Raw genomic sequence first — 27455 nt, 5'->3', positions numbered from 1 at the left:
TATAAAAATAACAATTTCTTTCTTTAAATAGAGTGACCTTTACCATTTCTGTGGCCTTTCCCTTATCCCTAACTCATGATTTGAAATATTGATTAATTTTTTATCCCCTCAGACTAAAGAAAGAATTAAGTTAACATAATTTTCTTCCACATAACTAATTCAGACACTTATATGTTACAAAATCTTACAAAATAATATATACCTATTATATATAAAAATTATATAATATATATATAAAAACTATATATAAAAAAGATTTACACATTGTCTATTACTAACATCACATAAGCAATAGCCTAGAGAGAAATTTGGATTCTGGATCCCAAGTCTAGGAAAACATTTAAAGTCTTATTTTAGGCAAGTTCTGTAGTACAGTAAATATTATTTCTACTCCACTTAGCCACAAGCATTGCAGTGACCTGCCTTGGCAGGATTCAGTGTTTGGCTGGGTTTGCCTTGGCCAGAGCTGCTTTTAGCTGGTTTGAGCCAAAACAGCAGTTGTTTGGTAAAGGTATGATCTTTTACTTATCCTGTCTGTGATTTAAGTTATGTGCCAATCACACGTCGTAAATCTCTCATGAGGGTAGACACTGTGTAGCATTCAACAGCCCTTGGTGTTAATGGAAAATAAGTGGGGATGTATTCTTCAAATTAAAAACAGTAACTGGGAATCAAAAAAGAAAAGAAAACAAAACAAAACAAAACAAAGCCCCCAAAAAACCCCACACACAACCTGGCTGTTTGAAGAAGTATGTAAGGATAACTGCCTAAGAAGACCGAAAGGAGAAGGGAATCCCACTGGGATCACCATACTCCTCCAAGCACTGACCTCAGGATGCTGATAAATTGTAGTACATTCCTCCCCACCACCCTCTGTAAGAGGAAGGCAAATGTTAATGTTCAGGCCCAAAGAGACGCTGGAAAGGTGAGCATCACTCCAGGGAAAAGGAGTAGATACGAGGAAGGTTATGTGCCATCTTATCTGTATTGTTAATAAGGTTCCTCTGTGTTAATTAGACAATCTGAATGCTAGATTTAAAATGTGAATTAGACAAAGAAGAAATTCTTTTATCTTTTTATATTTATTCCCTTTTGCTCATACCTAGAATGAATGTACCAACAGATTCCACTGAATTGCAAATTGCTCTTATATCCCACCCTTTGGCTATGTCTGGATGACACAGCTCTCATCATCCTAGTTTCTTTAGATCATCTCTCCAAAATGCTTCCTCAAGGAGGAAGAATTTCAGGCCCCATTTTTTGGATTTGAAGAAGATTTAGGAATGAGGTGTTCAAAATTACAGCAAGCACAAAGTTCCTTCTTTGAATTTGGAATAAGCTTATTTTGTACCCCTATTCCCAAGAATTCAGTTGAGCTGTAAATAATATCACCAACAGATCTTCTAATTTCCATTATTATTAAATGCTTACTAAAATCACCTTCTAAGGTTGACTTGTGAACTCATTTGTTTAATGTGATGTTATTAATTTCATCAGGTTAACTTCTGTATTTGCTTAGTAATTTACATTAATAATCAGAGAAAGTTGTCATAATATCTCTTTAATTACCATGTAATTAAGATATTTGCTATGTATCTATTTAGTAAAGTTCATTTTCCTCTCAAATTGGTTCTGTAACAATCCAAATAGTTCAAATGAAAAGTCTTAAATGACTAACAAACACAATAATCAAGATTTGTTAGTTTACAGGTACATGCTCACATCTCTATATTTTACCAAGTACTTTAAAATGCAGATTTAATTTATATTCTACCCTGTGATCTTATAAGACATTTTTCCAATTTTGTTAAAGATTAAAAAAATCAAACCAAAACAAAAAAAACCCCTATCATCTAGTGCCTTTGCAGTTCCATTTAAAAAGAAAACTATAATTTGGAGAAATTAAAAAAAAAAAAACCTTAACTACCTTTCTGTATCACTGAAGTTTCTTAAAGCAATTTAAATTTCCAAGACATGGTAATCTCATATGCTGCTTTCATAAGTCCCAGTTATAAATAGTTCAAAACAGTGTCCCCAGATTCAGCTTAGCTGAGAAGTCAGCTGTGGTCTTCTTTCATTAGCTGTCTCCATCACTCCTCACTCAGCACTGATAAAGCCTTCACCATAGAATTAACAGCTTCATTCAGTTGTACCTTCATGATGCAGTTGTACCTTCATGTAGGTACAGTTCCAGGAACCAGCTCCTAGGTGCTCACTAGCTACAAGCTGGACAAAATGGCACTTTGGTCAATCTGATAAACAATTGAAATTTCATATACATGTGATTCTTCTAGACTATCCAGCTGGAAAAATATGTCTGTATATGCATTTTTTTAAAAAATATTGAAAGGTGTTCCTACTTCAGGGAGTCAAATTTCTTATTCCATTGGTAAAGGGAAAACCCTGATTCTTATAAACCATAAAGGAACAGATATTTTCCTGGTAGTTTTCAATGTGTCAAAACTAAACCACAGAAAACTGTATTCAAGGCACACTGAGCTTGATGTTAATAAAATGTTTTTATTACCAGACTTACAACAAGCAATTTAGAGCCAGAAAAGATTACAGAGGAATGACATCAAAAAAAGAATAAATATGTATCTTTACATTTCAAAATCCTCCTTTTTTTCTGCTTAAAAACCCCATCATTTAGGGCAGCCTAAATGTCCTAACTCAGGAGGAATGAAAATCTCCAAGGAAGTCCCCCGAAGGCTCGGGCTCAAGGGACTGGAATTTTCACAAAGTAAGAACAGAAAACCCTGACTGCAATACTTAAATCTGCTGCCTTAAAAATGAAAGAGTCTAACTAATACCACAGAAACTGAAATGAAGGAACTGTGACCTGAGGAGTGACAGAAGGACTTTTCTTCTTGAACTCTTATTGAAGAAAAAGAGAAATTTAATCTGATGTAAATATATTATTTCATTGTAGAAGAGATAGTTAAGTTGATGCCTATACATATACGTATGTAAATAAACCTTTGTAAGTATTTTCCCCTTCCCCCAATGCTGAGTAGTTGTGTTTTGTCTGAAAACCCTCTCACATTGGGGCAAATTGTGAGAGGGGTGCTTGAACTTGGAAATTGGATTTCTGAGGGTCTCAAACCACCACACCATTCATTTCCCAGATTATTTTCAAAAGTATATAATTTATAAATTTTGACAATTCTATTGAAACTTTAGGTGTTTTGTAATACAGTTAGAATCAGAATAACAGAAGAGCATATGGAAAAAGCTTTTTACCCCCCATAATTTTTTTTTCCCCACATACAAAAGCAAGAAATATGTCTCTTGCATTTTTTTTCATAATAGAATCACAGATTCACAGAAACTTTCAGTTTGCAAGGAGCCTCTAGAGATCGTCTAGTCCAATCCACCTGCACAACAGTGACCCTTAGAGCAATTTGCCCAGGACCATGTCTGGTCATTCAAGTTTTGAATGATCTCCAAGGATGGAGATTCTGCAGTCTCTCTGGGCAACCTGTTCCAGTGATTGACCGTCCTCACAATAAAAGTGTTTTCTTAGATTCGGATGAAATTTCATATATTTTAATGTGTGTCAATTGCTTCTTCTGGTAACTGCTGAGAAGAGTCTGACTCTTATACACATGAATAAGATGCTCCTCTGCATTCTCCTGTCCTGTCTTAAGAGCTCCAGTCATCTCATTCTCTTCTCATATGAAAGCATTTTAATCATCTTTATGACCCTTTGACTTGCTTCACTGAGTCAATACATTTCTTGCACTGGATAGCTTTGAGTGAGTAAGAGAAAGTTACAGAATTCCTCCCTATTGTAGATGTTAAAATTCAAAAACCGTATCATCCACAAGTTTTGGACAGGCAGAGAAAGCTTAAGCTGCTTTTGTACATATAAGTAAATAGACATATATTATTCATTTGGGTATATTTCATTAATTGTTTTCATCAGAGGATAATAATTTAGTATTATTATTTTTATCATAATTATAAAAAGTGATAATTCACTAATTTGTTCTCTAATTCTCACTAGGGGCCTATTTAAAGGAAGTGCCATAATTAACATGAAAATACCTTTTAAAATGATCTGGTAATATCAAATTCTGATTTTGTCATAGTCTCAGTCTAGTAATGTCAGTTTCTAAATCCACAAGTCCAGAAGCTTGCACGGGAACTTAGAGACTCTAGAAAATAAAATATTTACTGTATTTTAATAGTAAATGGGACCAAAGACTGCATCAGAAGCACTAAATTCCACATGTTTTCTGGAATATCATTATGTTTGCCTAGCCATATCAACTTGGAAGTTCCTAGGGTTTCTTGGCCTCTCACTTTTTCAGGTATTCAATCAGACTTCATAAATGTTCCTGAATCTACAAGGAATTTTAGATCATCTACTCTCATCCTGTGTTACTTCAGCTTAGCAGAAGTTCATTTTTTACATGATTTGCAAGAGTTTCAATATATTTCAGCCAAAATATTTCAAAATATTTCAGCCTAGAGGGAGGGGGGAGGAAAAAAGAAAAGGAGAGGAGAATAACAGGGAGATGGACAGGGAGAGGGAGAGGGAGAGGGGGAGAGGGGAAGAGCAAAGAACAGAAGTCCCCGGAAAACGTATCTTTTTGTGTACATGGAAGGACTTTTCTACAATATCTGGACAATCTGGAGGGTTGAAAACAAGAGAATATATGACCAGATATTAAACATAATATGTAGTAATAATAATAATGAAAATTTTGATCTGTTGTTTAGAGAAAACAAGGGAAAGACTCAGTGGTTAGACATCTTAACACCACTTTGGAACACTCACCAGTCCATGCAGTATTTTGTTTTCTGACAAAATCAAATCTTTTAACATTTTGCACATGCTGCTAGTGGTTAAATACCTCCCCCCCCAAAAAAAAAGAAAGCTAAAGCTAAAGCCAAGGACTGCTATCCAGCTGCCACCCTCTTCTTTTATTAAAAAAAAAGAGAGGCCAAGATTTAGAATTCAAGGAGAAAGATGATGGTCTATTTTTTGATGTGACAACACAGAGACAAAGGCATTCTCTCTCACGATATTAGACACTGGATTCTTCCCTTAGTTTTAAGGAATTCAAACTCACATTACATATCTCACTTTAATAACAGATTTGTGGCATCATGGGGATCTACAGTGTGTTATTGTAGCATTTTTTTCATATGTCATGAAATTTTTTATGCACAGAAATACACCATGCAGGACTGAAAGAAAGGGAAAGCTAAAAAAAGAAAAGAATATGCATTTTTCTGGGAGTTGTTCTTAGAAAGAGTACAATGGCTATTCAAAAGTATAAGCTATAACATAACATGATTATGGATTTTTAATTGAAGGATGCAAGCTTTTATTTCTATTCCAAATGCATCCATAATAGGTGTACTAAAATGCCTGTACTCAGTGCTTTATTTCATATGTATAATTTCTATAAGAATATGACAGCAAGGTAAACAAAAATTTGTATTTTGAATATAATGACAAAAGGGGATGTTCAGTATATATTTCAGATAACTGAGTCATCACTGCATATAAATCTAGAGACATGTTTTAAGTTAAAAAATTTCTTCGTATAGTCTTTAGCATAATTTTCCACAAGAACAAATTAAAATTAAAAAAAAATCTATAAAAGTAAAAAAAAGAAGGCACATCAAGCAGAAATTAATATAATGTCCTCTGTGCCACAGAAACTAGCCTTTAGTAAACTAAAAAGTTTGCTTCAGCACCAGAAAAATATGATGAGGATTCAATTATACCAAAAGGTTTGCAGTAACACTTACTAAAGTAAGTACAGACTCATCAGTGCATAAAAATAATTAATTAATTTTAACGAAAGGTAATGATTAATGCAAAATCTGTGCACTATCTTTGGAAGTAAGCATCATCATACAGTAAGCTGATGTAACAGGTTTAGCTGGGATAGGGTTAATTTTCTTCAAAGAGGCTCATATGGTGCTGTGTTTTGGATTTGCAATGAAAATAGTGTTGATAAGACACTGATGTTTTACCTGTTGTTGATCAGTGCTTACACAGAGTCAAGGCCTTTACTGTCCCTCACAACCCCACCAGTGAGGAGGCTGAGCTGCAAAGGAAGTTGGGAGGGGACACAGCTGGGACAGCTGATCCCAAGTGACCCAAAAAATACCCCATTCAATTTGATGTCATGCTCAGCAATAAAAGCTGGGGAAAGGAGGGAGATGGGGACTTTCAGAGATATGGACTTTGCATTTCCAAGTAACCATTAGGCATGATAGAGCCCTGCTTTCCTGGAAACAGCTAAACAGCTGCCAATGGGAAATAGTGAATGAGTACCTTGCTTTGTTGTCCTTGCATGTGCAGCTTTTGACTTACTTATTAAATTCTATCTCAGTCCATGGGTTTTCTCACTTTCTCTCTTTTGATTCTGTCCCCCATCCTGCTGCAGGGGTTGTGAGCATGTGGCTGTGTGGGATTTAGCTGCCTGCTGGGGTTAACCTCAACAGCCAGGCAAATCTACAGCATTACATCTTATAGGTATTTTCTCTAGAAATATGTTACAGAAAATGATAACCAACAGCAAACTCAAACAAAAAGCCAGCAATAAGATACAGTCTACTCTAATATACAATATAGTTAATTAATAGAAGTTTCTCAGAATATGAAAATATATGATGAAAAGGTACTGCTGATGTAGTTGTTTTCTAGCATAATAGCACTTACAGAAATTAATTATTGGCTTGGAGGAAAAAGAAGGGGGAAAAAAAAAAGAATATTCTCAGGGTATATGCTTGGCAATATGGGACACTGAGAAGTCCAAGCTAGAGAATTGAAAAATCTCAACAAATTATGCTGATTCTTTGGAGTGTTTTAGTTGGAGTATTTTGAAAAATCTACCTACATACATACATTTTAAATTTAAGTTCTCACTGTATTTTAAATATAGTGCTGACCTGCTTGTAGCTATCCTACATACTGAAATATACAAACCAAACCAACAAGCTTCACCCTTAATGCAAGCAAGTAAAATAAATTTTTAACCCTCTGTTTCATGCAATGCCAAGAGATGAAGAAATTAATCAACCACTATGCCATGATGTTACATCAGCAGACAAACAGATGGAAATCTTGTGTCTGCCACGCTTTCACAGGCTGATGTAGCAGGAAATATATCTTATTGTTTTGAAAGCAGACACCTCCAGATACTGCCACACACAGATCTTCACCACTGCAAGAAAGTTGGCACAATGCAGCCAGGAGGGGGACCTCCATCAACTCAAATTCAAATGTGGTAAAAGGAGATTAATCAGGCATCACAAATTCTCAGTGTTGTAAAATATGTGGAGTAAAGAGCCAGGTTTGAACTTGGGAATCATGGCCAGTTGGTGGAGAACACAAAAATTATGTATTGTAAACAATGAGATAGATTCACTTAGAGATAAGAAAGATATTAAATATTGCGACAGAATTCCATACACATGGCACTTTATAGAGCTCTTCAGGTTAAGATATCCTAACTGCTATTCTCTCATATTGGGCTTTCTAATTCTACGCTTTGCCCAGGAGAATCTTCCCAAAGCATGAATTGCTTTATTATTTATATATATGTGTTCTTGCTTTCAGTTATAGAGATGAAGTTCAAAAATGCTCATACAAAAATTGTAACTTAACTCCCACAAATAAACAAGCAGGTCTGGGTAGATTTGTACGCCCAAATCAGAGGTAAATGCAACATGTATATTTAATGTATTAGACAACAAAACTAATTGCAGTTAAATATACATTCAAGTGCTGAAGAGGACAAGTCAGAGTAACAGCTATTTAGCCCAGAGTCTTGATTTAAGCAGTAGCTAATACTTAGGGACATAGCAAAAGATGACCTTTCCACGTGTAATGTATTCATATTGCCCAGCAGACTAAGGTCAGAGCAGAGAAAATCCTTCCTCTCTTCTTTATGGATAACACGACTACAAAAGGTTGGATTGCTAAATGCTTTTAATTAAATGTTATAAAGCAGAAGACCTATCATTTTATTGAACAAAATTAAAGAGTCCTGGGAGTCACCTTCAAACAACAACTTGCCTGACCAGTTCTCCACTGATAAGAGGGGAGTTGTAGAAAATGGATCATAAGTGGTATGCCATGAAAATAATTACCTTCCTTTTAACCAAACAAAACCATTAAGTAGAAATATGAATATTAAGTCTTCTTGAATACAAATAACCTCATTTTTAAATCAACTTGGAGAATATTGAACAACACTAACATGCAGAGAATCACAGAATAGTTAGGGGTTTGAAGGGACCTCTGCAGATAATCCAGCCCAACCCCCAGTGGTTCCATGAGGCTTGCCTGTGCTCCGATTTGGCTCCACTTGTCTGGAACTCCATGCAGCTCAGCTGGGCTCAGTTCCCCTGGGGTTTGGGCTCAGCTCCAGACTGGTTCTGATGCAGGGGCTGTTCCCGAGCACACAGCTCGCAGAGGAGCGGCTGCAGTAGTCACACAGTTAGTTTTACTCTCTTCTTCTCTCACACTGTGCTGGGGGTGGCTCCCCGGGGGTGGCTCAGACCCCCTGGAACGTGGCAACAGTTACATGATTCAGTGACAGGTACGACTTCTCATCACTCCCAAGACACGGGATGGCGGTGGCCACTTTCTTGGTACCAGTCCAAGAGTTCTTGGTAGTGAGGCTTCCTGAATTGAGAGGCTGCAGCAGCCGGTGTGTCTCGTTCCTTTTCTCTCCATGCTACCAGCAAGAAAAATGTGGTTCCAGACAAGATGGAGGGAGTTCTGCTTCTGCCCAGCAGCATCTTCCTCTCCATGCAACCCACACCCAATCTTGGCCATGGCTTCAGGGAGGGGTCTGCTCAAAAGGAAACAGTTCCTCCAGAACAATGTCAGAAAAGGGAATAAAATACAAGAGCTACTTATGACCTTTAAGACCTACTTAAACCATGTTTTAGAACTATTTGTAGTTCTAAAAGGGCATTTGAGGAAGTGCAAATGGAAAGTTCTTACAAATATTAGGATCTCTGTCATAAAATGACAGGGGTTTTATGCATGTTTGCTTAAAATATAGTTAGTTGATGGTAAAAGAAAATGGTCAGTTTTACCAGAGAAGAGAACTCACTAATAGACTTCTTCACTATCTATTCTGTTTCACAGAATTACAGAAAGGGCAAGGTTAGAAAGGACTACAGTGGGTTATCCGGTCCAACATCCCTGCTCAAGCAGGGTCATCCCAGAGCACATTGTACAGAACTGCACCCAGACAGTTTGCAAATATCCCCAGTGAGGAAGACTCCACAACCTCTCTGGGTTATCTGTTCCAGTGCATGGTTACTGCAGAGTAAGGAAATTCTATCTCATGTTGAGGTGAGATAGTGTGCACCAGTTTCCGCCCACTGCCTCTTTTCCTACTGCTTGGCACCACCAAGAAGAGCCTTTTTTCATCCTCTTGACACTCTCCCTTCATATACTTATCGACATTCATGAGGTCCCCTCTCAGTTGTCTCTTCTCCAGGCTGAAGAAGCCCAGCTTGCTTGGCCTGTCCTCATAAGAGAGATGCTCCAGTCCCTTAATCACCTTTGCAGCCCTATGTTGACCCACTCCAGGATCTCCATGTCTCTCTTTCATTGAGGAGCCCAGAACAGCATTCCAGATGTGCCTCTAGGGCTGATTAGAGGGGCAGAATCACTTCCCTTGATCTGCTGGCAGTGCTCTTCCTAATGCACCCCAGGATACCACTAGCCTTCTCGGCTACAAAGGCACACTCCTAGCTTGTGGACAGTTTAATTTCCATCAGGACCACCAGGTCTATCACCACAGAGCTACTTTCCAGCAAGTCAGCCCCCAGCCTGTACCTCATGGGGTTATTCTACCCCAGGTGCAGGACCCTGCACTTGCCTTTGTTGAACTTCAGACAGTTCTTCTCTGTCCATCTCTACAGCCTGTTGAGGTCCCTCTGAAGGGCTGCACAGCCCTCTGGGGTATCAGCCACTCCTCCCAGCTTTGTGTCATCAGCAAACTTGCTGAGGAGGCATCTGCTCTACCATCCAAGGCATTAATGAATAAATTAAACAATATTAGGCCCAGTATTGAACCTTGGGGGACACCACCAGTGACAGGCCTCCAACTAGACCTGGATTAAAACCTTCTGGGATCTGTTGTTCAGACAGTTGTCAATCCACCTCACTGCCCACTGCTCCGGTCCACACTTCCTGAGTTTATCAATGAGGATTTTGTGAAAGACGGTGTTGAAAATCTTACTGAAGTTGAAGTAGATAATATCCACTGCTCTCTCCTCATTGATCCAGGTAGTTGTTTCATGATAAAAGGTCATCAGGTTGATCAAGCCTGATCTACTTTTAGTGAATCTATGCTGACTATTTCTGATCACCTTCTTGTCATCAATGTGGATAGACATGTCTTCCAGAATGAGGCACTCCATCACCTTTCCAGGGATTGAGGTGAGGTTGACTGGTCAGTAGTTCCCTGGTCCTCCTTCTTTCCCTTTTTGAAGACCAGGGTGACATTTGCTTTCTTCCAGTCTTCAGGCACCTTCCTGATCATAAAAACCTTTCAAAGTTGGCTGTGAGTGGCCTTGTTATGGCATCTGCCAACTCTCTCAGCATTCCATCAGTGCCCATGGACTTGTGCATGTCAAGTTTGCTCAGGTGTTCTCTAACCCCACCCTCCTTAATCAAGGGAAAGTTTTTCTTCCAAGATCCCTTTAACCTAGTCTCCTGGGTTAGAGATCCCTGAGGACTGGTCTTGTCAGCAAAGACCACTGGAAACAAGGCATTTGATTACTACCTTTGTTGTGTCCTCTGTTACCAGGTTCCCCCCTCCATTTACAAATGGGCTCATGTTATCCTTTGTTTTCCTCCTGTTATTGTTATATGTGAAGAAGCCCTTCTTGTCCTTGATATCGTTGGTCAGATTTAATGCCAGATGGGCCTTGGCCTGCCTTGTCTCATTTCTACTTACTCTGACAACTCTCTATATTCCCTCCAAGTGGCCTGACCCTCTTCTATCTCGTCTGTATTTCCTGCTTATGCTTGAGTAATGACAGGAGTTCTTTATTCATCCATGCAGATCTCTTGTCCTCTTTGCCCAGTTTCTTGCTTTTCGGAATGCAGCATTCTCAAGGATGGTTGGAAGTGATCCTTGAATATCAACTAACTTTTTTGAACCCCTTTTCCCTGCAGTGCCTATTCCCCTGTGATTTTTCCAAGACCTCTGAAGAGGCTAACATCAGCTCTCCTGACTTTCCATGGTTAGAATCTTACTTGCTGCCCTGCTTCCTTCTCAACAAACACTGAACTCCACAATCTCATGGTCACTACAGCCAAGGCTGACCCCAACCTTCACACCTCCAACAAGACCTTCCCTATTTGTTAGTATGAGGTCAAGCACTACACCATTCTTTGAGGGATCCTCCAGTATCCATGTCAGAATATTGTCATCAATACTTTCCAGGAACCTCCTGGACTGTTTATGATTTACTGTGTTGCTTTTCCAGTAGATGTCAGGGTAGTTAAAGTTATTGTTGGACAATATATTGGTAGATATGATAAAATACAAGGCAAGCAGTGAAATGACAAAGCTTGCTGATCATACTAGATTAGATGAAACAACGATGACAATCACCTGTGAAGAAATAAAGGTCCTGCAAAACTGAGTAAGCAGTAAAATGGGAGATTAAATATATGGTATTTTCTAGGAAAACAATAAAAAGGCATCAGATGAAAGTAGTAGAACTATAGTGAACAAAAGGAGATACTTCATTGAAATGTCCATGACATAAAATATTCAAAATACTAAAAATGTATGTGGACTTGAGAGGAAAAATAGACAAAGTCATGGATGAAAAAAGATCCATCACGTTTTACTACTATAAATACACTGGATTTAGGAAGTCTCTATGCCATAAACTGTTAGGGAGTAAAAAAATATTTTGAAGAAATATCACTATATCATGGCTTGCTCTCTTTTCCTTATGTCATACCCAGTTAAATGAATCTTTATCATGACTCTGTACAGCTGTTCTCATATTATTATAATCTAGAGATTATAAAAAAGGAAATTTTGTGCTGAATATATTGGTTGAGAATTAGATAAAAGTATTATTAACATATTTGGATAATACTGACTGAGTAGGGTCAGAAAAAGGTAGCAGTGAATTCTGGCCAACAAAGCAGGAAAACACAAGAGTAAAATACAGCACCAATTATCATCTTAGCAGTAAGTTAACAATCTTGAATTACAAAACTTGTCAATAACACACTTTCAGCAGAAATTGAATCAGTACAAAGAAAGCTGTGCTGTATTAGTAAACTGTTGCTTAGTGGGGTTGCACAAAAAGAAGTGTTTAAATCTTTTAAAATCTTTACTAATCATGAGGCTTACATGAGTTAAAATAATTTGCAGGGATTTTTGCCATTAATATGAATCTCTGCTTGTCATTCTTTCTGCAAAATGAAGTTAGGATAAACAAGAAATAGAATTGGGGGTATTAGAATCCAATTACATAAATCATTGATATGATCCTGTCTAGTTATTACCACAAAACACACACAAAGAGAACAAACACATGATGAGAAACACAAAGGAGTGTGGGTAAAAGAGTAACAGAAATCATCACAACAGTGAAAATACCACAAGAGAATATATACTGAAATTGATAAACTGAACAGAAATGAGAAATTTGTCATAGATTTAATTCCTAATTTTGATATGCAGAAAGGACAAAAGCTTCACTTCCCCCTTTCTCACAAAAGGAGGACTATGTAGTATTTAACTAAGAAAACCACATCAAATGTCCTGTGAAACCCAAAACCAAAAACTACATAATGAAACTGTCCACAATCTCACTGAGAATTATTTTTTAAAGTTAGCCTGTAATATTAACAGCAAGAATTAAAGCTATATTTTTCTTGGTAGAATGAACACGAAGACATATGTTTCATAGATAAGTTACTCTCACAACTTGTGAGACCTTTCTTAAGCCTGTGCTATGGCAAATGTATCTTATTTCACATATACGTCTGAAATTCATGTTTCCAGACATAGTTAGAGGACTAACAGTGGATTAAACTATCTGCATAATTCAGATCATTCAGTATTCTGTCACCAGTAAAAAAGCAAAGGCTGTTGAGCAGTTAGTCATGGAAAAATATCTCTGTGCCATCTGGGACAAAAAAACCTCAGATGTGTCTGCAACTCAGTGCTTACTGCTAGGAAAATAGGATGAAAATGCGGATCACGAACTCCAGAAGGCTACCCCAGGCTGCCACAGTGGTTGAAGCAACATGAAAGTCATGCTTTAAGCAAAAAGAAATCTTTTGAAATACTGGGTGTCAGAGTGTAAATCCCATATCCTAAAATTAGATCATTGATGTAGAAAATTGAATAAGCAAGTCTACTTTGCTTTAAATTCATTTTTTACCTACACTCCTACCTAACTTGGCATATGAAACAATCCTCTTCTATAACTTATCATTACACTCCAGTCAACGTAACCTTCTTTAACTTTATTTTCTTAAGCAATTAGATTAGAGTATATCTGATTGTGTACAGATATTGTTGTACAGATTTTGTCCTGATAGGAGGTAGAACTATCAGAAGAACCTACTAATTTAAGAGGTCTTAAAGAGCATGTAGCCAGTTATTTAGGGAAAAATAAAACCAAGACACCACACAAAAAAAAAATTCCCTCAGATTTGGCCACAGCTCAGAAACCAAGGGTTTGATATCAGGACCCAACAGAATTACACTGCCCTGAGGATAGTTTCTTCTGTTTCAGAGAACTCAAATCTGACCTAAACAGAAGTTCAGCTTTCCCACATGGTCCTAATACAGAATAGTTTTGCACTGTGTTTACATTACTGATTTCATTTCTTAAAATACCTTTTTTTCTATTAATTTATATCATGATTATTTACATTATTCTTTAATTCCACAAATTCTGTCATACAGGTTTTTTTGAGAAAGTGTATAAGGAATATTTTGAATTTAATCTTGCACATATGTCCGAAGTTACAAAAGGAAGTTTGTGTATATGAAAGCTATTGCATTTAAAATTCTCATGTATAGTTTTCCAAGAACTGTAAGATTCCATCACTAGATTCTCAAGGGTTTTTGTGAATTTAAATATATTCACAGTTCTCCAAAATCTTACTTCATGAAATTGGGTTTCTAATGTTTGAAGGCTATGCCATGGTTTTATTTGTTTGTCTTGTATTTTTTGCAGCTCTTTTTTATTCAATTATAGATGAAGACCATTCAGTTCCAGTGTTTGAATATGTTGGAGATTGTCTCTCTTCTATTGTTTAGATAAGTACTTCTTTCCTCTTCACCTTGGCTTTGGGAATAGAAGTGCTACTGTGACAATATGGCACCATTTCCTGAAATATTGAAGGATCCAAAGTATTCATGCAACTTGTGAACAGTAATTAAAAAAAAAAAATCCCCACAATTATGATTTGAAAATAATTAACTTAAAATTTCAGATTTCTAAATATTCCATGCTTTTACTTAATAAAACTACATATATATTTGAACCGTGTAAACAAACAAACAAAGTCAGCTTATACAAGTGAGATAACAGGTAAAATACATCTCTAGTAAGGCAGTGCTTCTATTTCTGTCCTGCCCAATCCTGATATTCATTATTCTACCTTCCTAATTAGTTTTATTCTATGGGTTACTGTAAAAGGAATTTCAAAACAACAATGAAAACTTATTTACTTTAAAATACTTTCTCCAATACTTATATCTATTTTTTATATTTAAATAATTACAGTGGGATCTAGCTATTAAAACCATAAAATAACTCCATACACAACATCTTAATGTACAAGTAGACACATAATAATGTACAAGTAGACACATAATTTTATTATTTCAGAGAAACTTACTAGATTGTCTCAAATGGCAGATACATAAAAGTGAATAAAATATTAGTTCCTATAATAACATAAGTTTAAAGGAGTTACTCAGCTGAAAACTGATAAATGTGGAGGTATTCAAAAATTTATTTGTCTATTTCTATAATTAAAAATGGTATGGCATATTCAATTCTATTCCAGTCAGAAAGGAGGTGACCTTCTATCTTGCACCTTGAGCAAGTATACCATTTTGAGGGGCACTGGGTAATGATCTTTACTTCCTTCCATCATATTCCACATAGGATTTGGAACAATCTATATTTTAAAAATGTCTGCCAGACTCAGAACTAAATGTCAATTACATTGAAGAATGTCCTTATGAATTTTGATGGAATGAGGCATGTACATCTCCACTACCTCCAGTTAGCTGAGTCTCAGAAGCACTAAAGCAGATATTTAGGCATCAAAACCATTTAGTGATAAATTATTTTAGCTGTTAGTAGGTACTGTTATCAAGTACAATATCAACTAATTAACTCCAACATAAGCAGGTCTGTAAATTGAAATAATAAAAGATACAGTATCCATACTATCTACGAGCATTTAATTATGTTTTAGTGGTTTTACTTTGGAAAAGCTTTATAAGGTCCTGATAAATGCCCATTAGGAGTTGGATGCTATTAAATTGCATATTATGAATTACCTCAAACAAGTGTAATTTGTGCCTTTCAAGATTGCTCCATGATGGAAACTAAAACAAGGACAGTGAGAATGATCAGAAGAAGATTCCATTCAAAAATCAAACTGCTGAACCTAATCTAAAATGCTAATTTAATTGTACCTTTGATGTAAGCAGAAACTTACAAGACCTTATTATATAAGACATAAATAGATACAGAATCAGCCATAATTAGGTGTCTAATTGGATAGTGAAATTTCTGAGGTGGGACAAGTTAAAGGAATAGAATTTGATCTAGTCAAGAGATGTACAAGCAAGTTGGGCGTACTTGTACTTGTATGCCTAACTTAGTAATTGGGAGCAATTCACAAAATTAATAATTAATAATTCATGAAATCAATTAAACTGTCTTCTGACCCTGATTCCTAGAAATCATAATTCTTTCAAGTAATTCTTAAAAGTCTTTGAAAAGAGAAAATTCTTTGCAATTCTTTGATTCTATAAAGAATTCAGAGTTCTGTCATAGCCCTGAATGCATTGTTCTAACATAAATACTCAGTTTACCTCACTGGACTTTCTCTCATCTTCCAATTCATTAATTCCAAAACTTAAATTTCAGAATAGCTGATCATCCAAAATACTATCCATTTACACATTTTCAGAGCTTACCATCTTTGCAAGAAAGAACTTCAACACAAAGGAAAAACAACAGAAATAGCAACCACTTCAAACCTGACTTGCCCTTGCTACTCCTCCCATTTCATTTTATGAACATTGCCCAATATTTCTCTAATGAATACATCCTCTCAGTATCTAAGTGAAGGCAATTTATATAAAAAAATTATCCCATATTCTGGATTGAGGGGGGGGGAACCCACAAAATAAAACCAAACCAAAACAAAGCAAAAAAAACCCCAAAACAAGCCCCACCACACAGTATCTGTCCCACTGAATGCTTGATGCATTCAAGTGCTATTTAGTGAACTAGTGTAAGACAAGAAAGAAATACAGACTCAATATCTAGGCACGCAATCACAAAATTGATTATATGGAGATACTGTTGTGAATGTTCACCCTTTCTGTATCCTTCTACCTATTCATATTTGATTAATTTTATTCTTGCAGAACTATAGCTTCTAAGAATAAATGTAACTCATGAATAAAACAAGACATAGTAGTACATTATAAGAATAGACAATAATCCTGTGCCTTCTGCAAACTAAAATTGTTGCAAGTAAAATTAATTTTACTAGAAAAGAATCCTGTAAATAATAGAATCAACAACTTAACCTGTGCAGATTATTTGGAGTTCAGATCTAAAACACTTCCTTTTTCACTCAGCTATGTTTCAAGTTTTGCTATATTAACAAATTCTTAAACTTGTTTATACTGTTTATTTTTCTTACCCCTTTCAACAGCTGGAATGTGGAAATCCTCGTTCTTAATGGCCACCATACAACAAAGTACTAAGATCTTTCTGTCTTAGTCTACAAGATATTAAGAGTGAAGTGCACTCATGCCATACCACTATGGGGCTTAATAGACATGGAAAGCCAAAGGAAAGTTATGGACAGAAAAAAAGCCAGCAAGTCACATTGTACAGGTTTAATCTCAGTATACTTATTGACTCCATTTTCCCATTCTCAGCAACATCAGCTCCATTTCTAATACACGCAGTCACTGGTTTAACTTTTGCCTTTTCTCTCTCCCTTTCTGTTGAATAATCACACTTTTTTTTTTTCTAGTTTGGGTGGTAGGCAGAAACCATTCAATTAAAAAAATTCTTACAAGAATACATGCAGCTCTGTTAAATGTAGTATAAGAATAATACACATAACTAATTATGCAATAATATAGAACTGCATATATATGTATGTATATGTTGTACTTTAGTCTTTGGTTGACTTTGCTGTTCATAGTCTATAAAAACTGCCTATTCTCCCAGAAATGTCAAATAGCAACAGCTGTTTTATATTGTGCATTATGCACTTGAAGATCATAAAGAACATTATTAGGTAAGTTGTCCTTTGTCTTGGCTCAAGCTCAGCAAAAATTCGAGTTCTTCACTTGCAGTGTTTTTTTTTTCTGTTGTGATAGGCATAATTAATTTTCAAAAAAATGTTGGAAGTATTCATTTGTTTTTCACATTTAGCTTTAAATAATCAAATAATTACTTCATTTTAATATTTTTCAATATTAAATACCATAAAATAAGGTAAAACTATATGCCAAAACCCAACTGCTGTAAGAACACAGCAAATAAAAGCTGTGCAGTTTCATGTGATATAAGACCTTTAAGAGAATAAATTAACTTTTTTCTATTTTTTTAAAATTCAGCTTGCATTTTCCTGTTTTTAAAACTGAAAGAACTGGAAGTAGAATTCATCCACTAATATGAAAGAAAAACATTTCATAATATTGTCTTAATTTTTGGTACACCATTACATGTGCTTCCAGTGTTGTATCATTACCTTTGTAGTTAACCTTGAAACCAATTGATCCCACACTTTCATCCGTTTGAAGATGCAACCACATCTGATTGCTCATGCTCACAATTAAGTCTGGTACAAAGCTCCCAGTTAACCTATAGATAGAAAAAAAAAATCTGTAAAGCCATTTAAGTAACTAGATTTTTTTTTCTCTTTTTGTAAGGAATCTAAATAACTATTTAGCATTTTTTATGTTTTATAAATTCATTGCATTCAGCTCACACTAATTTAGTTATCTCCCAGCTGGCTAGCGAAGACAGCTCTCAAGTTTCCAATGACTGCAAATTTGATTGCAGCCTATAAACACACGTAACTACTACTCACGTTGTGTTGAAATATTTCAGTTGCTGGTCCAGAAAGTCACGTAACTTCCCTAATCCTGAACCTTATCTGGCAGCCCTGTGTGCATGACTCGGGTACATGCAGGCATATCAAAGGCGCTAGAAGCCCATAATGAGGCATTACACTGATTCTTTGATTTCTCTGGTATTCAACTAGTCACTTTGGAATACATGCCTTGCATGTTGAAAAGGAAGCTGCTATTCTTAAACAGCAACACTATTATGATGGTCCATGTGTTCCCTGCAATCTCCCTCCTCCCCTCATCACCTCTACCACAACAATGGAAGAGCAGTCTGACGTCTGCTTCTTCATTAAGAAAAATAACAAATGTCACAACTTTAAAACCTTCTAATGTTGGTTTCAGGATGGTGATTAATTAGAAAGAACTAAACTTGATTTTTCTTTTTTATTTTTTTTCCACTTTTCATATTGTTTGCAAAAATTTGCAAGTCAATGCAACCCTAAATATTCATTCTGTTTGCTGAATGAAATAATATGATAGCAAAAAGGAAATGTTGGGAAAGCTGCAGTTTTATGTCATATTACATTTTTTTCCCAAAACTTTGTCCCAAATTTGGTAAGAGTTTATCATCTGAAACAGAATGCTGAAAAGTTCGAAAACATTTTCCATTCTTGTAAAATGGATCATAAGCACAAGACTGTATAAGAGTGCAAACTGTTAGTTCATTTTTTTCACAGTTGTAACCATTTTTTAAAGATAGCTGAAACTTCAAATGGACTATTTTAAATACATTTTGCAGTTAATTTTAGTTCTCCCCTCTGGTCTTTTTTAGCTTGTTTCTGTATGAAATGCTCTACTGTGGGAGAAATTCATGTCTGTTTCCCACATCTGTGTTCACAGATGGAGCTACTACAAAGCCTCTTGCCAGAACAGAACAAGTAAATGCCTGGCCAAAACGTATTAACTGCTCATTCCTGCACTAAGGGAAAGTGTCGTCAGTGAGTTCAGTCTTTGCCAAACTAGTAGATTAACAGGATGTTCCTCAGAAACAACACTGATGTAATGGCTAACAGTGTTTTGTAATTGTAACTGGTGATTGACAGTATATTTTTTGAATATTAAGGCCATTGAGAATATTTATCTCTCTGTCGTGTCAGACAGAATAATTCCTATGATAAACACTTATCACAATAAATTACTTGTTGCTCTATTTTTAAGTCCTTCAGGATCCCTGTAAGAGAGTTGGGAAGGGGCCACAGAGTAATGAGATTCAGAAAAAATGGCATTTAAGAATTATTTAAGATAATAACACAATTCTTAAGTTGTGAATTATTCTTTCTTTCTTTCTTTCCATGGATTCATGTGGCTTCCTCTACCCTGGATTCACTACCTGGATTTCTCTCCTGGAAGCAAGTTCTTACACCTTCCTTTTCAAAAGATGAACAGTGAACACTGTGAGCAGTAGAAATGGAAGTATGTGATTATGAAGTCTCTCTTTTTATTAAAAAGCCTAACAGTTACAATACTCAGCAGGGTGTGTTCCACCTCTTCCTCTAGGACTCCAGAACTACCCCTCCCACATGCTACTGACACACATTCTCCCCCTGAGAGAGTACACTGAAGGCTGGATTAGAGGATATTCAGAAGATTCCAACACTCTCCATTTGCAGAAGACAGTCTGTAATATGGGAGATTGGATGCTTGCACATCCAACACAGCAAGCATACGAAAAGATTAAGAATGGGTTTCATGTCTTGTGCACTGGATTTTCCAAACGTGTGTTACAGGAATCCGTGCCCAGATGCATATTGCATTTAAAAGTCACCTGCAGCAACTGTCAGACTCCCTGCTGAAAGCAAACTTCCAAACATCCTGAAAAAGTGCTGGGACTGATGTATGAAAGAGGATCTACCATTTATTTTCCTTCTACCCCTCTATCCCTTGGTAATAACGCTTAACACATGCCTTCATATCAGTCATCTTATCAAAGAGACAAAAAAATGTATAGCTTTCAGTTCACCTGTGTGCCAGACTCACCCTAGGGTGGAGCAAACTCACATTTTTGGGTCCACGTATACATAGGCTCAGAACTACAGGCACTCAGGGTAACTTAATGATAAGTACTGAAAAGGCTTTGCAGTTTAGCTACTTCTGTGATTAACATCCACAGAGTGGGAATAATCAGGACTGCAATTATCAATTTAGGAAGCATAGTTCTATTGAAATGCCACTTAACTTCAGTTTTCAGTTGTGAACCTTCCTATCAAGCAGTGCCCAGTAAAACTAGAGGATTAAGCACTTGGATAGGTTCCCTGATTAACTGATAAATTGGAAGATAAATGTTTTGACATTATCAACATGTAAACCAGACATATTCAAACTAATATTCTTCAGCAATTTTCTGGAGGAAAGATAATTATTTTAAAATTTAAAATCCAAAAATTAAATGATACAACAGCTGATATATTTGTTATGCATCATATCTCAGACAAAGTCTGCATGGCCCACAGGAGAAAAGATTTACATGCTTTTTACAGTACTCAATTATGTTCCATCTTCTATGTAATTTTTTTATGCATTTCAATCCTAATAACTTCACCATTGTTACTTCTGATCATAGAATAATCATTCCACTGGTAAACAAAAATAATATATTTGTGATTTATATACATTTTGATTATACAATGTCACTTAATATTAAAAACCCATTAATTAATGAGGTACCTCTTTTCTGCTTTTCCAGGATCACTATAGTAATAACTCTTTAAAATTATTTACCTAGTTATTTACAGAACAGATTCTCTTATCATATGTTAACACTTGGAAATTCTAATTAACTTTTTTATTAAAGAAAATTTTTCAGAATTCCTTTACATTTTTGACAAGTTTAATACTGTCATCATTTCTCCCCAACTAAGCATTGTCATCAGAAATACTTTTATAAAATACTAACATGTTCAATGAATTACAAGCTGGACAGACTGTTTTACCACATTACTCAAAATTTAAAATATTATTTTACTGTGCCTCAATGCATACTGTAATTCAGTAATAATACTTCAGTTAAATTTTAATGAGACCTGGTGAATTGGTACTTAATAAAGGTTCTTTCTACATGAGAGAAGATTCCATATAGTTTAGGAATCTAAGAATAGCAGAAATTGAATTCCAGCATTATCAGAAATATATTTTTAATGATTGGTACTGCCTATAAAATAAAAATTACAGTATTTCCCCACTTCTCACATTTATTATTAGAAGCAATTAACACATCTGCAATCCACTGAAGAGACTTTGCATTACCCTAAAGCAATTGAACCTGAAATACTTGTGCAAATCCTGGTCTTCTCATTGCTAAGAGTCAGATATTTAGGCTGGAAAAGACCTTTAAGATCATCAGTTATGACTGTTAACCAAACACTGCCAAGTCTGCCACTAAACCATGTAATTAAACACCACATCTACACATCTCCTAAACACCTCCAGGGATGGTGACTCCACCACTTCCCTGGGCAGCTTCTTCCATCGTTTGACATTGGAACAATGTCCAATGAATGCTTCTAACACTGGTCAGGAAAAAACGGCCATGGAGAGTGTGACCACCTTGATAAATGAGAAGGGAGAACTGGTGACAATGGATATAGAGAAGGCTGAGGTACTCAATAAGTTCTTTGACTTAAGTCTTCACTGGCAGTCTGGCTTCCCATTTCTTTCCCCTACCCTCTAGGTGGGAGCTGGGGGAGAAGGTCACTCCCACTGTAAGCAAGGAGCAGGTTTGAGATTATTTGACAAAACTGAAAAGCCAAAAGTCTATGGGGCCTGAAAACATGCATCCAAGATCCTGGGGAAACTGGTGGATGTTGTTGCCAGGCCACCTTCCATCATATCTGAAAAGTCATGGCAGTCAGCTGAAGTCCCTGGTTACTGGAAAAAGGGAAACATCACTCCCATTTTTAAAAAGGAGAGAAAGGAAGATCCAGCGAACTACAGACCCTTGAGCTTCACCTCTTTGTTTAACCTCCAGCAGATCAACACACCTGACCAACTTGGTGTTGTCTGCAAACTGACTGAGGGTGCACTCAAACCCTTGTCCTGACCATTGACAAAGATATTAAACAAAATAGAACAGAACAGAAAAGATAGAATGATTACAAAACTAATTAAAAAACTAGAAGGTCAGATAATCTATCTTCTGAATGACAAATCTGAGGGGGAATTCATGATAAAAATCTGCAAATCCTGAAAAAGCTGTATGTTCTGTTCAAAGCTGTAAAACTACTAATATTAATGAGGTGAAATTAGGACAGAGAAAGAGGCAAACCTTGGTTTCAGGGTACTCAAGCAAACTAATTCTTGATATCATTCTAATGGTGAATAATGGAAAACTGCAATACACAAAGTTGTTTTAATGCATTTCCATTAAATATACCATAGTGAATATAATTCTAAGGAATCCTAATTTTGCTATTCTTTTTTTTATGATTAAACATATTTTGTACTAAACTTTTCTCACATTTCCTTCTGTTCTTATCTGTGTTTTAATTTCTAACTCATTTGAACTAATGATAACATGAGGTACTTCCTGGAGGTCAATTTATTTAAAAATAACAAGTAAATAATATTTGACCTCTAAAAAAATTATTTTCTAAATATTAGACAATCCCTTACAAGCAAAATATGGTTTCTAAGCAATAAATCACACTTTCGGTTTGGATTTTTTTTTTCATAAAATTGATTCCCATTTGAAAAAAAATAAATACAATGTAATTTAAGGGGCATTCATTTCTCCTAGAAAATACTGAATTATTTACTCAGAACAGAACTGGAGTTACATAAAATGACAGGCAACAATACTAATTACAGTGTTCTGCATATTTTTAAGTGACTGTGAAATGAACAAAAATTAGTGCCACAAGTTAAGTATTTGAGAAATATGGATTCTGAAGTTAATTGGTGATTGTTATGTATATTATATGTCTATATATCTGGGCTCACATATTCTAAAAGAATGTCAATGGAAGATAAGAATCTTATTCAATATTCAGTGCTTCTTTGAAATATGTGGTTTAGGTAATATCCTATTCAGCCTTTCTCTGTAGTAATTTTCATCACTATATTAACTTGCTTTTTGAGTTATCCATGATAGTCAATAAGCACTTAAAGGTCTACATTCTATAGCATATCTTTTGTCATGTTAACCTTGCTAGGAGATTGTAAAAGTTTGTGTATAAGTTGTCCATTTATCTATTTTCAATTATGTTCTTACACACTTTCAATTTGAGAACACACTTATAAAGGTGGCACAGTAGCACCTAAAATTTACATCTACACATGAATGTCCAGACTATGCATCTTAAAATCTTCTAATTTTAGCTTATCTTTTTCTTTTGTGATGTCTAGCTCATCTCTTTCTGAATTTAGAGTAGTAGTTATGTAACAATGTATTTAAACTGTCACCTTCAGTAATTTTAGAAGCTCAGTAAGATTAGTTTTTGTTATTTACCTGATCCTAATAATTATTTAGTCTCACCAAAACCACACTAATTACATTCTTCAATGCATACAAATTGTAAATGCAAAAGACTTACACTTGAAGCACAGTTTTAGGATCACCCACTTCTCCTCCGTCACCAATTGTCAGTGTGTCATAACCAATCTCCAGATCAAATTCTTCAAAATTTATCTGAATAACCTAGGAAATAAAATAATATATTTTAGAAATAAATAACTGTAGTTCAGAGATGAGTCTGTAAATAAGATTTTCATCAGTGTAAATAAAATATATCTTCTAATTAATAACTGCATGCAACTTTAGCATATTTTACAATAAATTATTGTAATTAACCCAAAAGGTTTGGTTCATAATAACTTACAGGTATCATCACTCTGCTGACTTCCTTAAAGCACCATAATTTTACTTATTTATGTAGTTGTTACATGTTTATTACAGTTCTGGATAATTGCATTAGATTTTGATTAATATATACTTAAAGGGCAATATAACTAATTGCACTTTGTGCAATACAACTGTCTTCAAATACCACCTAAATAATTGTACCTCACTGAGTAAATGCAGCGAAGGTGAAGAATATAATTTACTCCTGACATCTGTAATCTGGCTCAAGTAGGATAGAGAGGCATCAAAAGTAAAAGTAATTTTCTTAGTAAAATAAAAGTATCAGAAACATGGCCATTTTTAATATCCTGTAAGTTAAATCACTGTATGCATATTTATGTTGAAGGAAAAAAAATTCAGCTGCATTTTAAGAAAACAATGACTTTTTCACTTAGAGCAAAATTCAGCCATATTATTAGAAAAGAAAATAAAGCACATTGTTGCTACCCAAGTGCTAATCATGGTTACTCTGTCGCTATGTAAAATAATAGAAGTTTCTCAAACTTTCATAGAGATAAAAATGACAGAATATTTATATGCAAGAATTTTTAATGCTTTAATAAATTGCCTTTAGTGACAGTTATAACTGAGAACTGAGAGTGTTTGTGGTTAAAGACGTGGATGCCATTCTGATGGATTAATATCAAGTCCTTGAAAGCTCATATTACTTTGTTACACTGGGGTTCTGGTAATTAAAGAAGGACATGTTTCTATGAACAAAAGCCAGGACAGGAAAGTTGGAAAACTGATGTATGTTATGAGGATTGTAACTTGGTCCAAAGGGAAGAGAAACACTTTCCTTTAAAGGTGTAAATGGGAATATAAATACACTGAGGAACAGCCAGTTTGGCATATTCACATATATAAATGTGTGTGTCCATGTATATGTGTGCATCATAGCCCAGGGACTGCAGTCAAGTACAGAGACTCAAGAGGGCACAGATAGACAGGGCATAGGAAATTGTGTAGGGAAGAAGCTGATTTGCTTTAATTGAGTAAAGCAGAGAAAACCACTCATAAATTTTCTTAATCTTAGTTTAAAAAAATATTTTTGATAGTTTGTGCTGTTCTAGTCACAAAATTTGTAAGCCTAAACATAAGAATTTAAACAGAAATCCACATCTAGATTTAAGGTTGACACATATTCATTCAGAGTTTTAAAAAAAAAGCGTCTTACTTTTGGTCTACTTTAAAATTATGTGTAATTAGATGTGCAGTTACATCAGAACAGAACAGACTCCACAATAATACAGAGGTAAATAATGCTAGTAGTATTGAATTCAACTTGAAATTATATTGCACTTATTAACAGTAAAATACATTTTTGCAATAACACTGCAGTAAAACCATCAATACTTATACATAATAGTAAGAAAACCAAGATGTTACAAAATTGCATAATTAATTCATCCTCTGAAATCTTAATCATGTTTTCCACTAAACACAAAAAGAAATCTAATCTCATTATCAGATATTTCTTGGTAAGTGGAACAGTATTTTTTTTTAATTAATATCCGTTCAGATATTTTATTTTACTTGAGTACCACCAAATTGATACAAAGCATCTGTCTTTTTGTAGTTGAAGTACTTGTCTTTATAAACTTTGTCAGAAAGCTAAAACAGATTTTGTTAGTACAATCAACAATAACCCATACTACGTGTATTTCATCAGAAAGGAGAAGATAGAGGTTAAAGAAAATGTCAGTTTCAAGACATCTTTTTTTTTTATTAGGATCGACAAAAAAAAGTTTTCATTTCACTGAAGAAATGTAAGACCTTTTTCATTCTTTTTTAGCAATGCTCAAAAATAAAAAAGTAACAGAACTCCATGAAAATATCTGACTCATTAGGGAATACTGTGAAACATGAAAAAAATAACTAAATTCGATTTTTGTGTTTAAATCATAAGCTTCAGCTTCAATTTTTCCACTGCTCTCTAGTGAATTCTCAAATTATTGATGATTCTGCTGTGATCTGGCTGCTCTGATATAACCTTTCTTTTTTCTGCACTCTGAAATTATTTTCTGAGATAAGAAAGCTTTTTATTTTTAATCAAAATAAATGTACATGAAAAAGAAAAAGTTTATTATTTGGTTTTTCTCAATTAATATTTTTCAGTAAAATGATGTTTTGTTACAAGGTTTCCAGCTCACTCTCTTTGTAACTCACCTAAAACTGTGATAATGGGATAGGTATGACATTGAAAAGTGTAGTTCCATAAAGCCACACATGCATAGATTAGTCTATATCTGTCTCATATCATATTCTGTGAAACAGTCACATTTTTGAGAAAGAAGTAGCAATGATGTTATTAATAACGGCAATGATTTAAGAATATATTAAAAACCGAAATATGCTATAGCAACTGACTATAAATCTGGAATATTAACATGTGATAATCTTATTCTTGTAGTTCTACTACCATGATTTCTTCTTAAAAGTTTCTAAGTCAACTGAAAATTAGAGAATGCTGCAACTTTGTGCAAAACTGACAGTGGTAAATCAGAACCAGAAACAGCAATCACCAAATAGGACCATATTTTATGTATAGCAAAAAACAAAACATTATTCCTTGAGACAGTAAATAATTTTGTTTACCAGGCATACCTTTGACAGAAGAGGATTAAAACCAACCACTAATAGCTACTCTATAGTAACTACTATATAGTATCAATATTAATAGCTACTCTATAGTATCAATGAAGTACTTCATAATTCCAGGTAATTAAAAGGTAAGCAAGGTGTATGTAAGAGTTAATATATAACCCAATTCAACTGAGGTTTCACATACCAAACCTGAGATGATTTATAGCACAAACTTTGGAGTTGGTAAACTTGCCGTTTATTTAACAAAAATGCTTGTCAACTGATCTTGAAGACATTGAGTTTTAGGGGAATTTGCACAAATGGAGCAAGAGCAAAGCTGTCAATATACAACATGAAACAGTCAGAAAAACAATTTGCTACATAGCAAATATTTTCATATTGCAACTGTAAAAAAACTTCATATTTTTTGGAAATTCATCCTTTGCTGTTTACCTTTAACATGCAAAGTACACACACAATGTACAATACAAAATGTACTTGAAATCCTTGCAAATATGCCAACAAGCAAGAAAATAAGTGTTATCTTAGTGATATGTTTTCAGAGTCCTTGTTTCACAATGTCAAATTTAGTTTGATCACGTTCAAAGACAGCTGGATTTGCTGTGCTTATTATATTGACTATT

General features: G+C 35.0%; 1 protein-coding gene and 1 long non-coding RNA gene across 5 annotated transcripts in view; one reads left to right on the top strand and one right to left on the bottom strand.

Moving 5' to 3' along the window:
• Positions 1-27455, bottom strand: part of CSMD3 (CUB and Sushi multiple domains 3) — a 619378-nt gene that overhangs the window by 288302 nt on the left and 303621 nt on the right. For all 4 annotated transcript variants that reach the window (XM_051812144.1, XM_051812141.1, XM_051812142.1 and 1 more), the window contains 2 exons: positions 23918-24021; positions 18008-18120 (listed from right to left, as the gene is read on the bottom strand). In XM_051812144.1, the coding sequence (XP_051668104.1) occupies positions 18008-18120; positions 23918-24021 (217 nt within the window). The remainder of the gene's footprint in view (positions 1-18007; positions 18121-23917; positions 24022-27455) is intronic.
• LOC127482125 (uncharacterized) overlaps positions 1-27455 on the top strand; it is a 244313-nt gene that overhangs the window by 124540 nt on the left and 92318 nt on the right. The gene's annotated exons all lie outside the window — the stretch shown is intronic.

Source organism: Manacus candei, unplaced genomic scaffold (genome assembly GCF_025592945.1).
Source record: "Manacus candei isolate 608988 ecotype Guabito, Panama unplaced genomic scaffold, ASM2559294v1 h1tg000085l, whole genome shotgun sequence".
NCBI lineage: Eukaryota > Metazoa > Chordata > Aves > Passeriformes > Pipridae > Manacus > Manacus candei.
The sequence above is the reverse complement of the archived record's forward strand: the minus strand, read 5'-3'. Positions and strand labels throughout refer to the sequence as shown.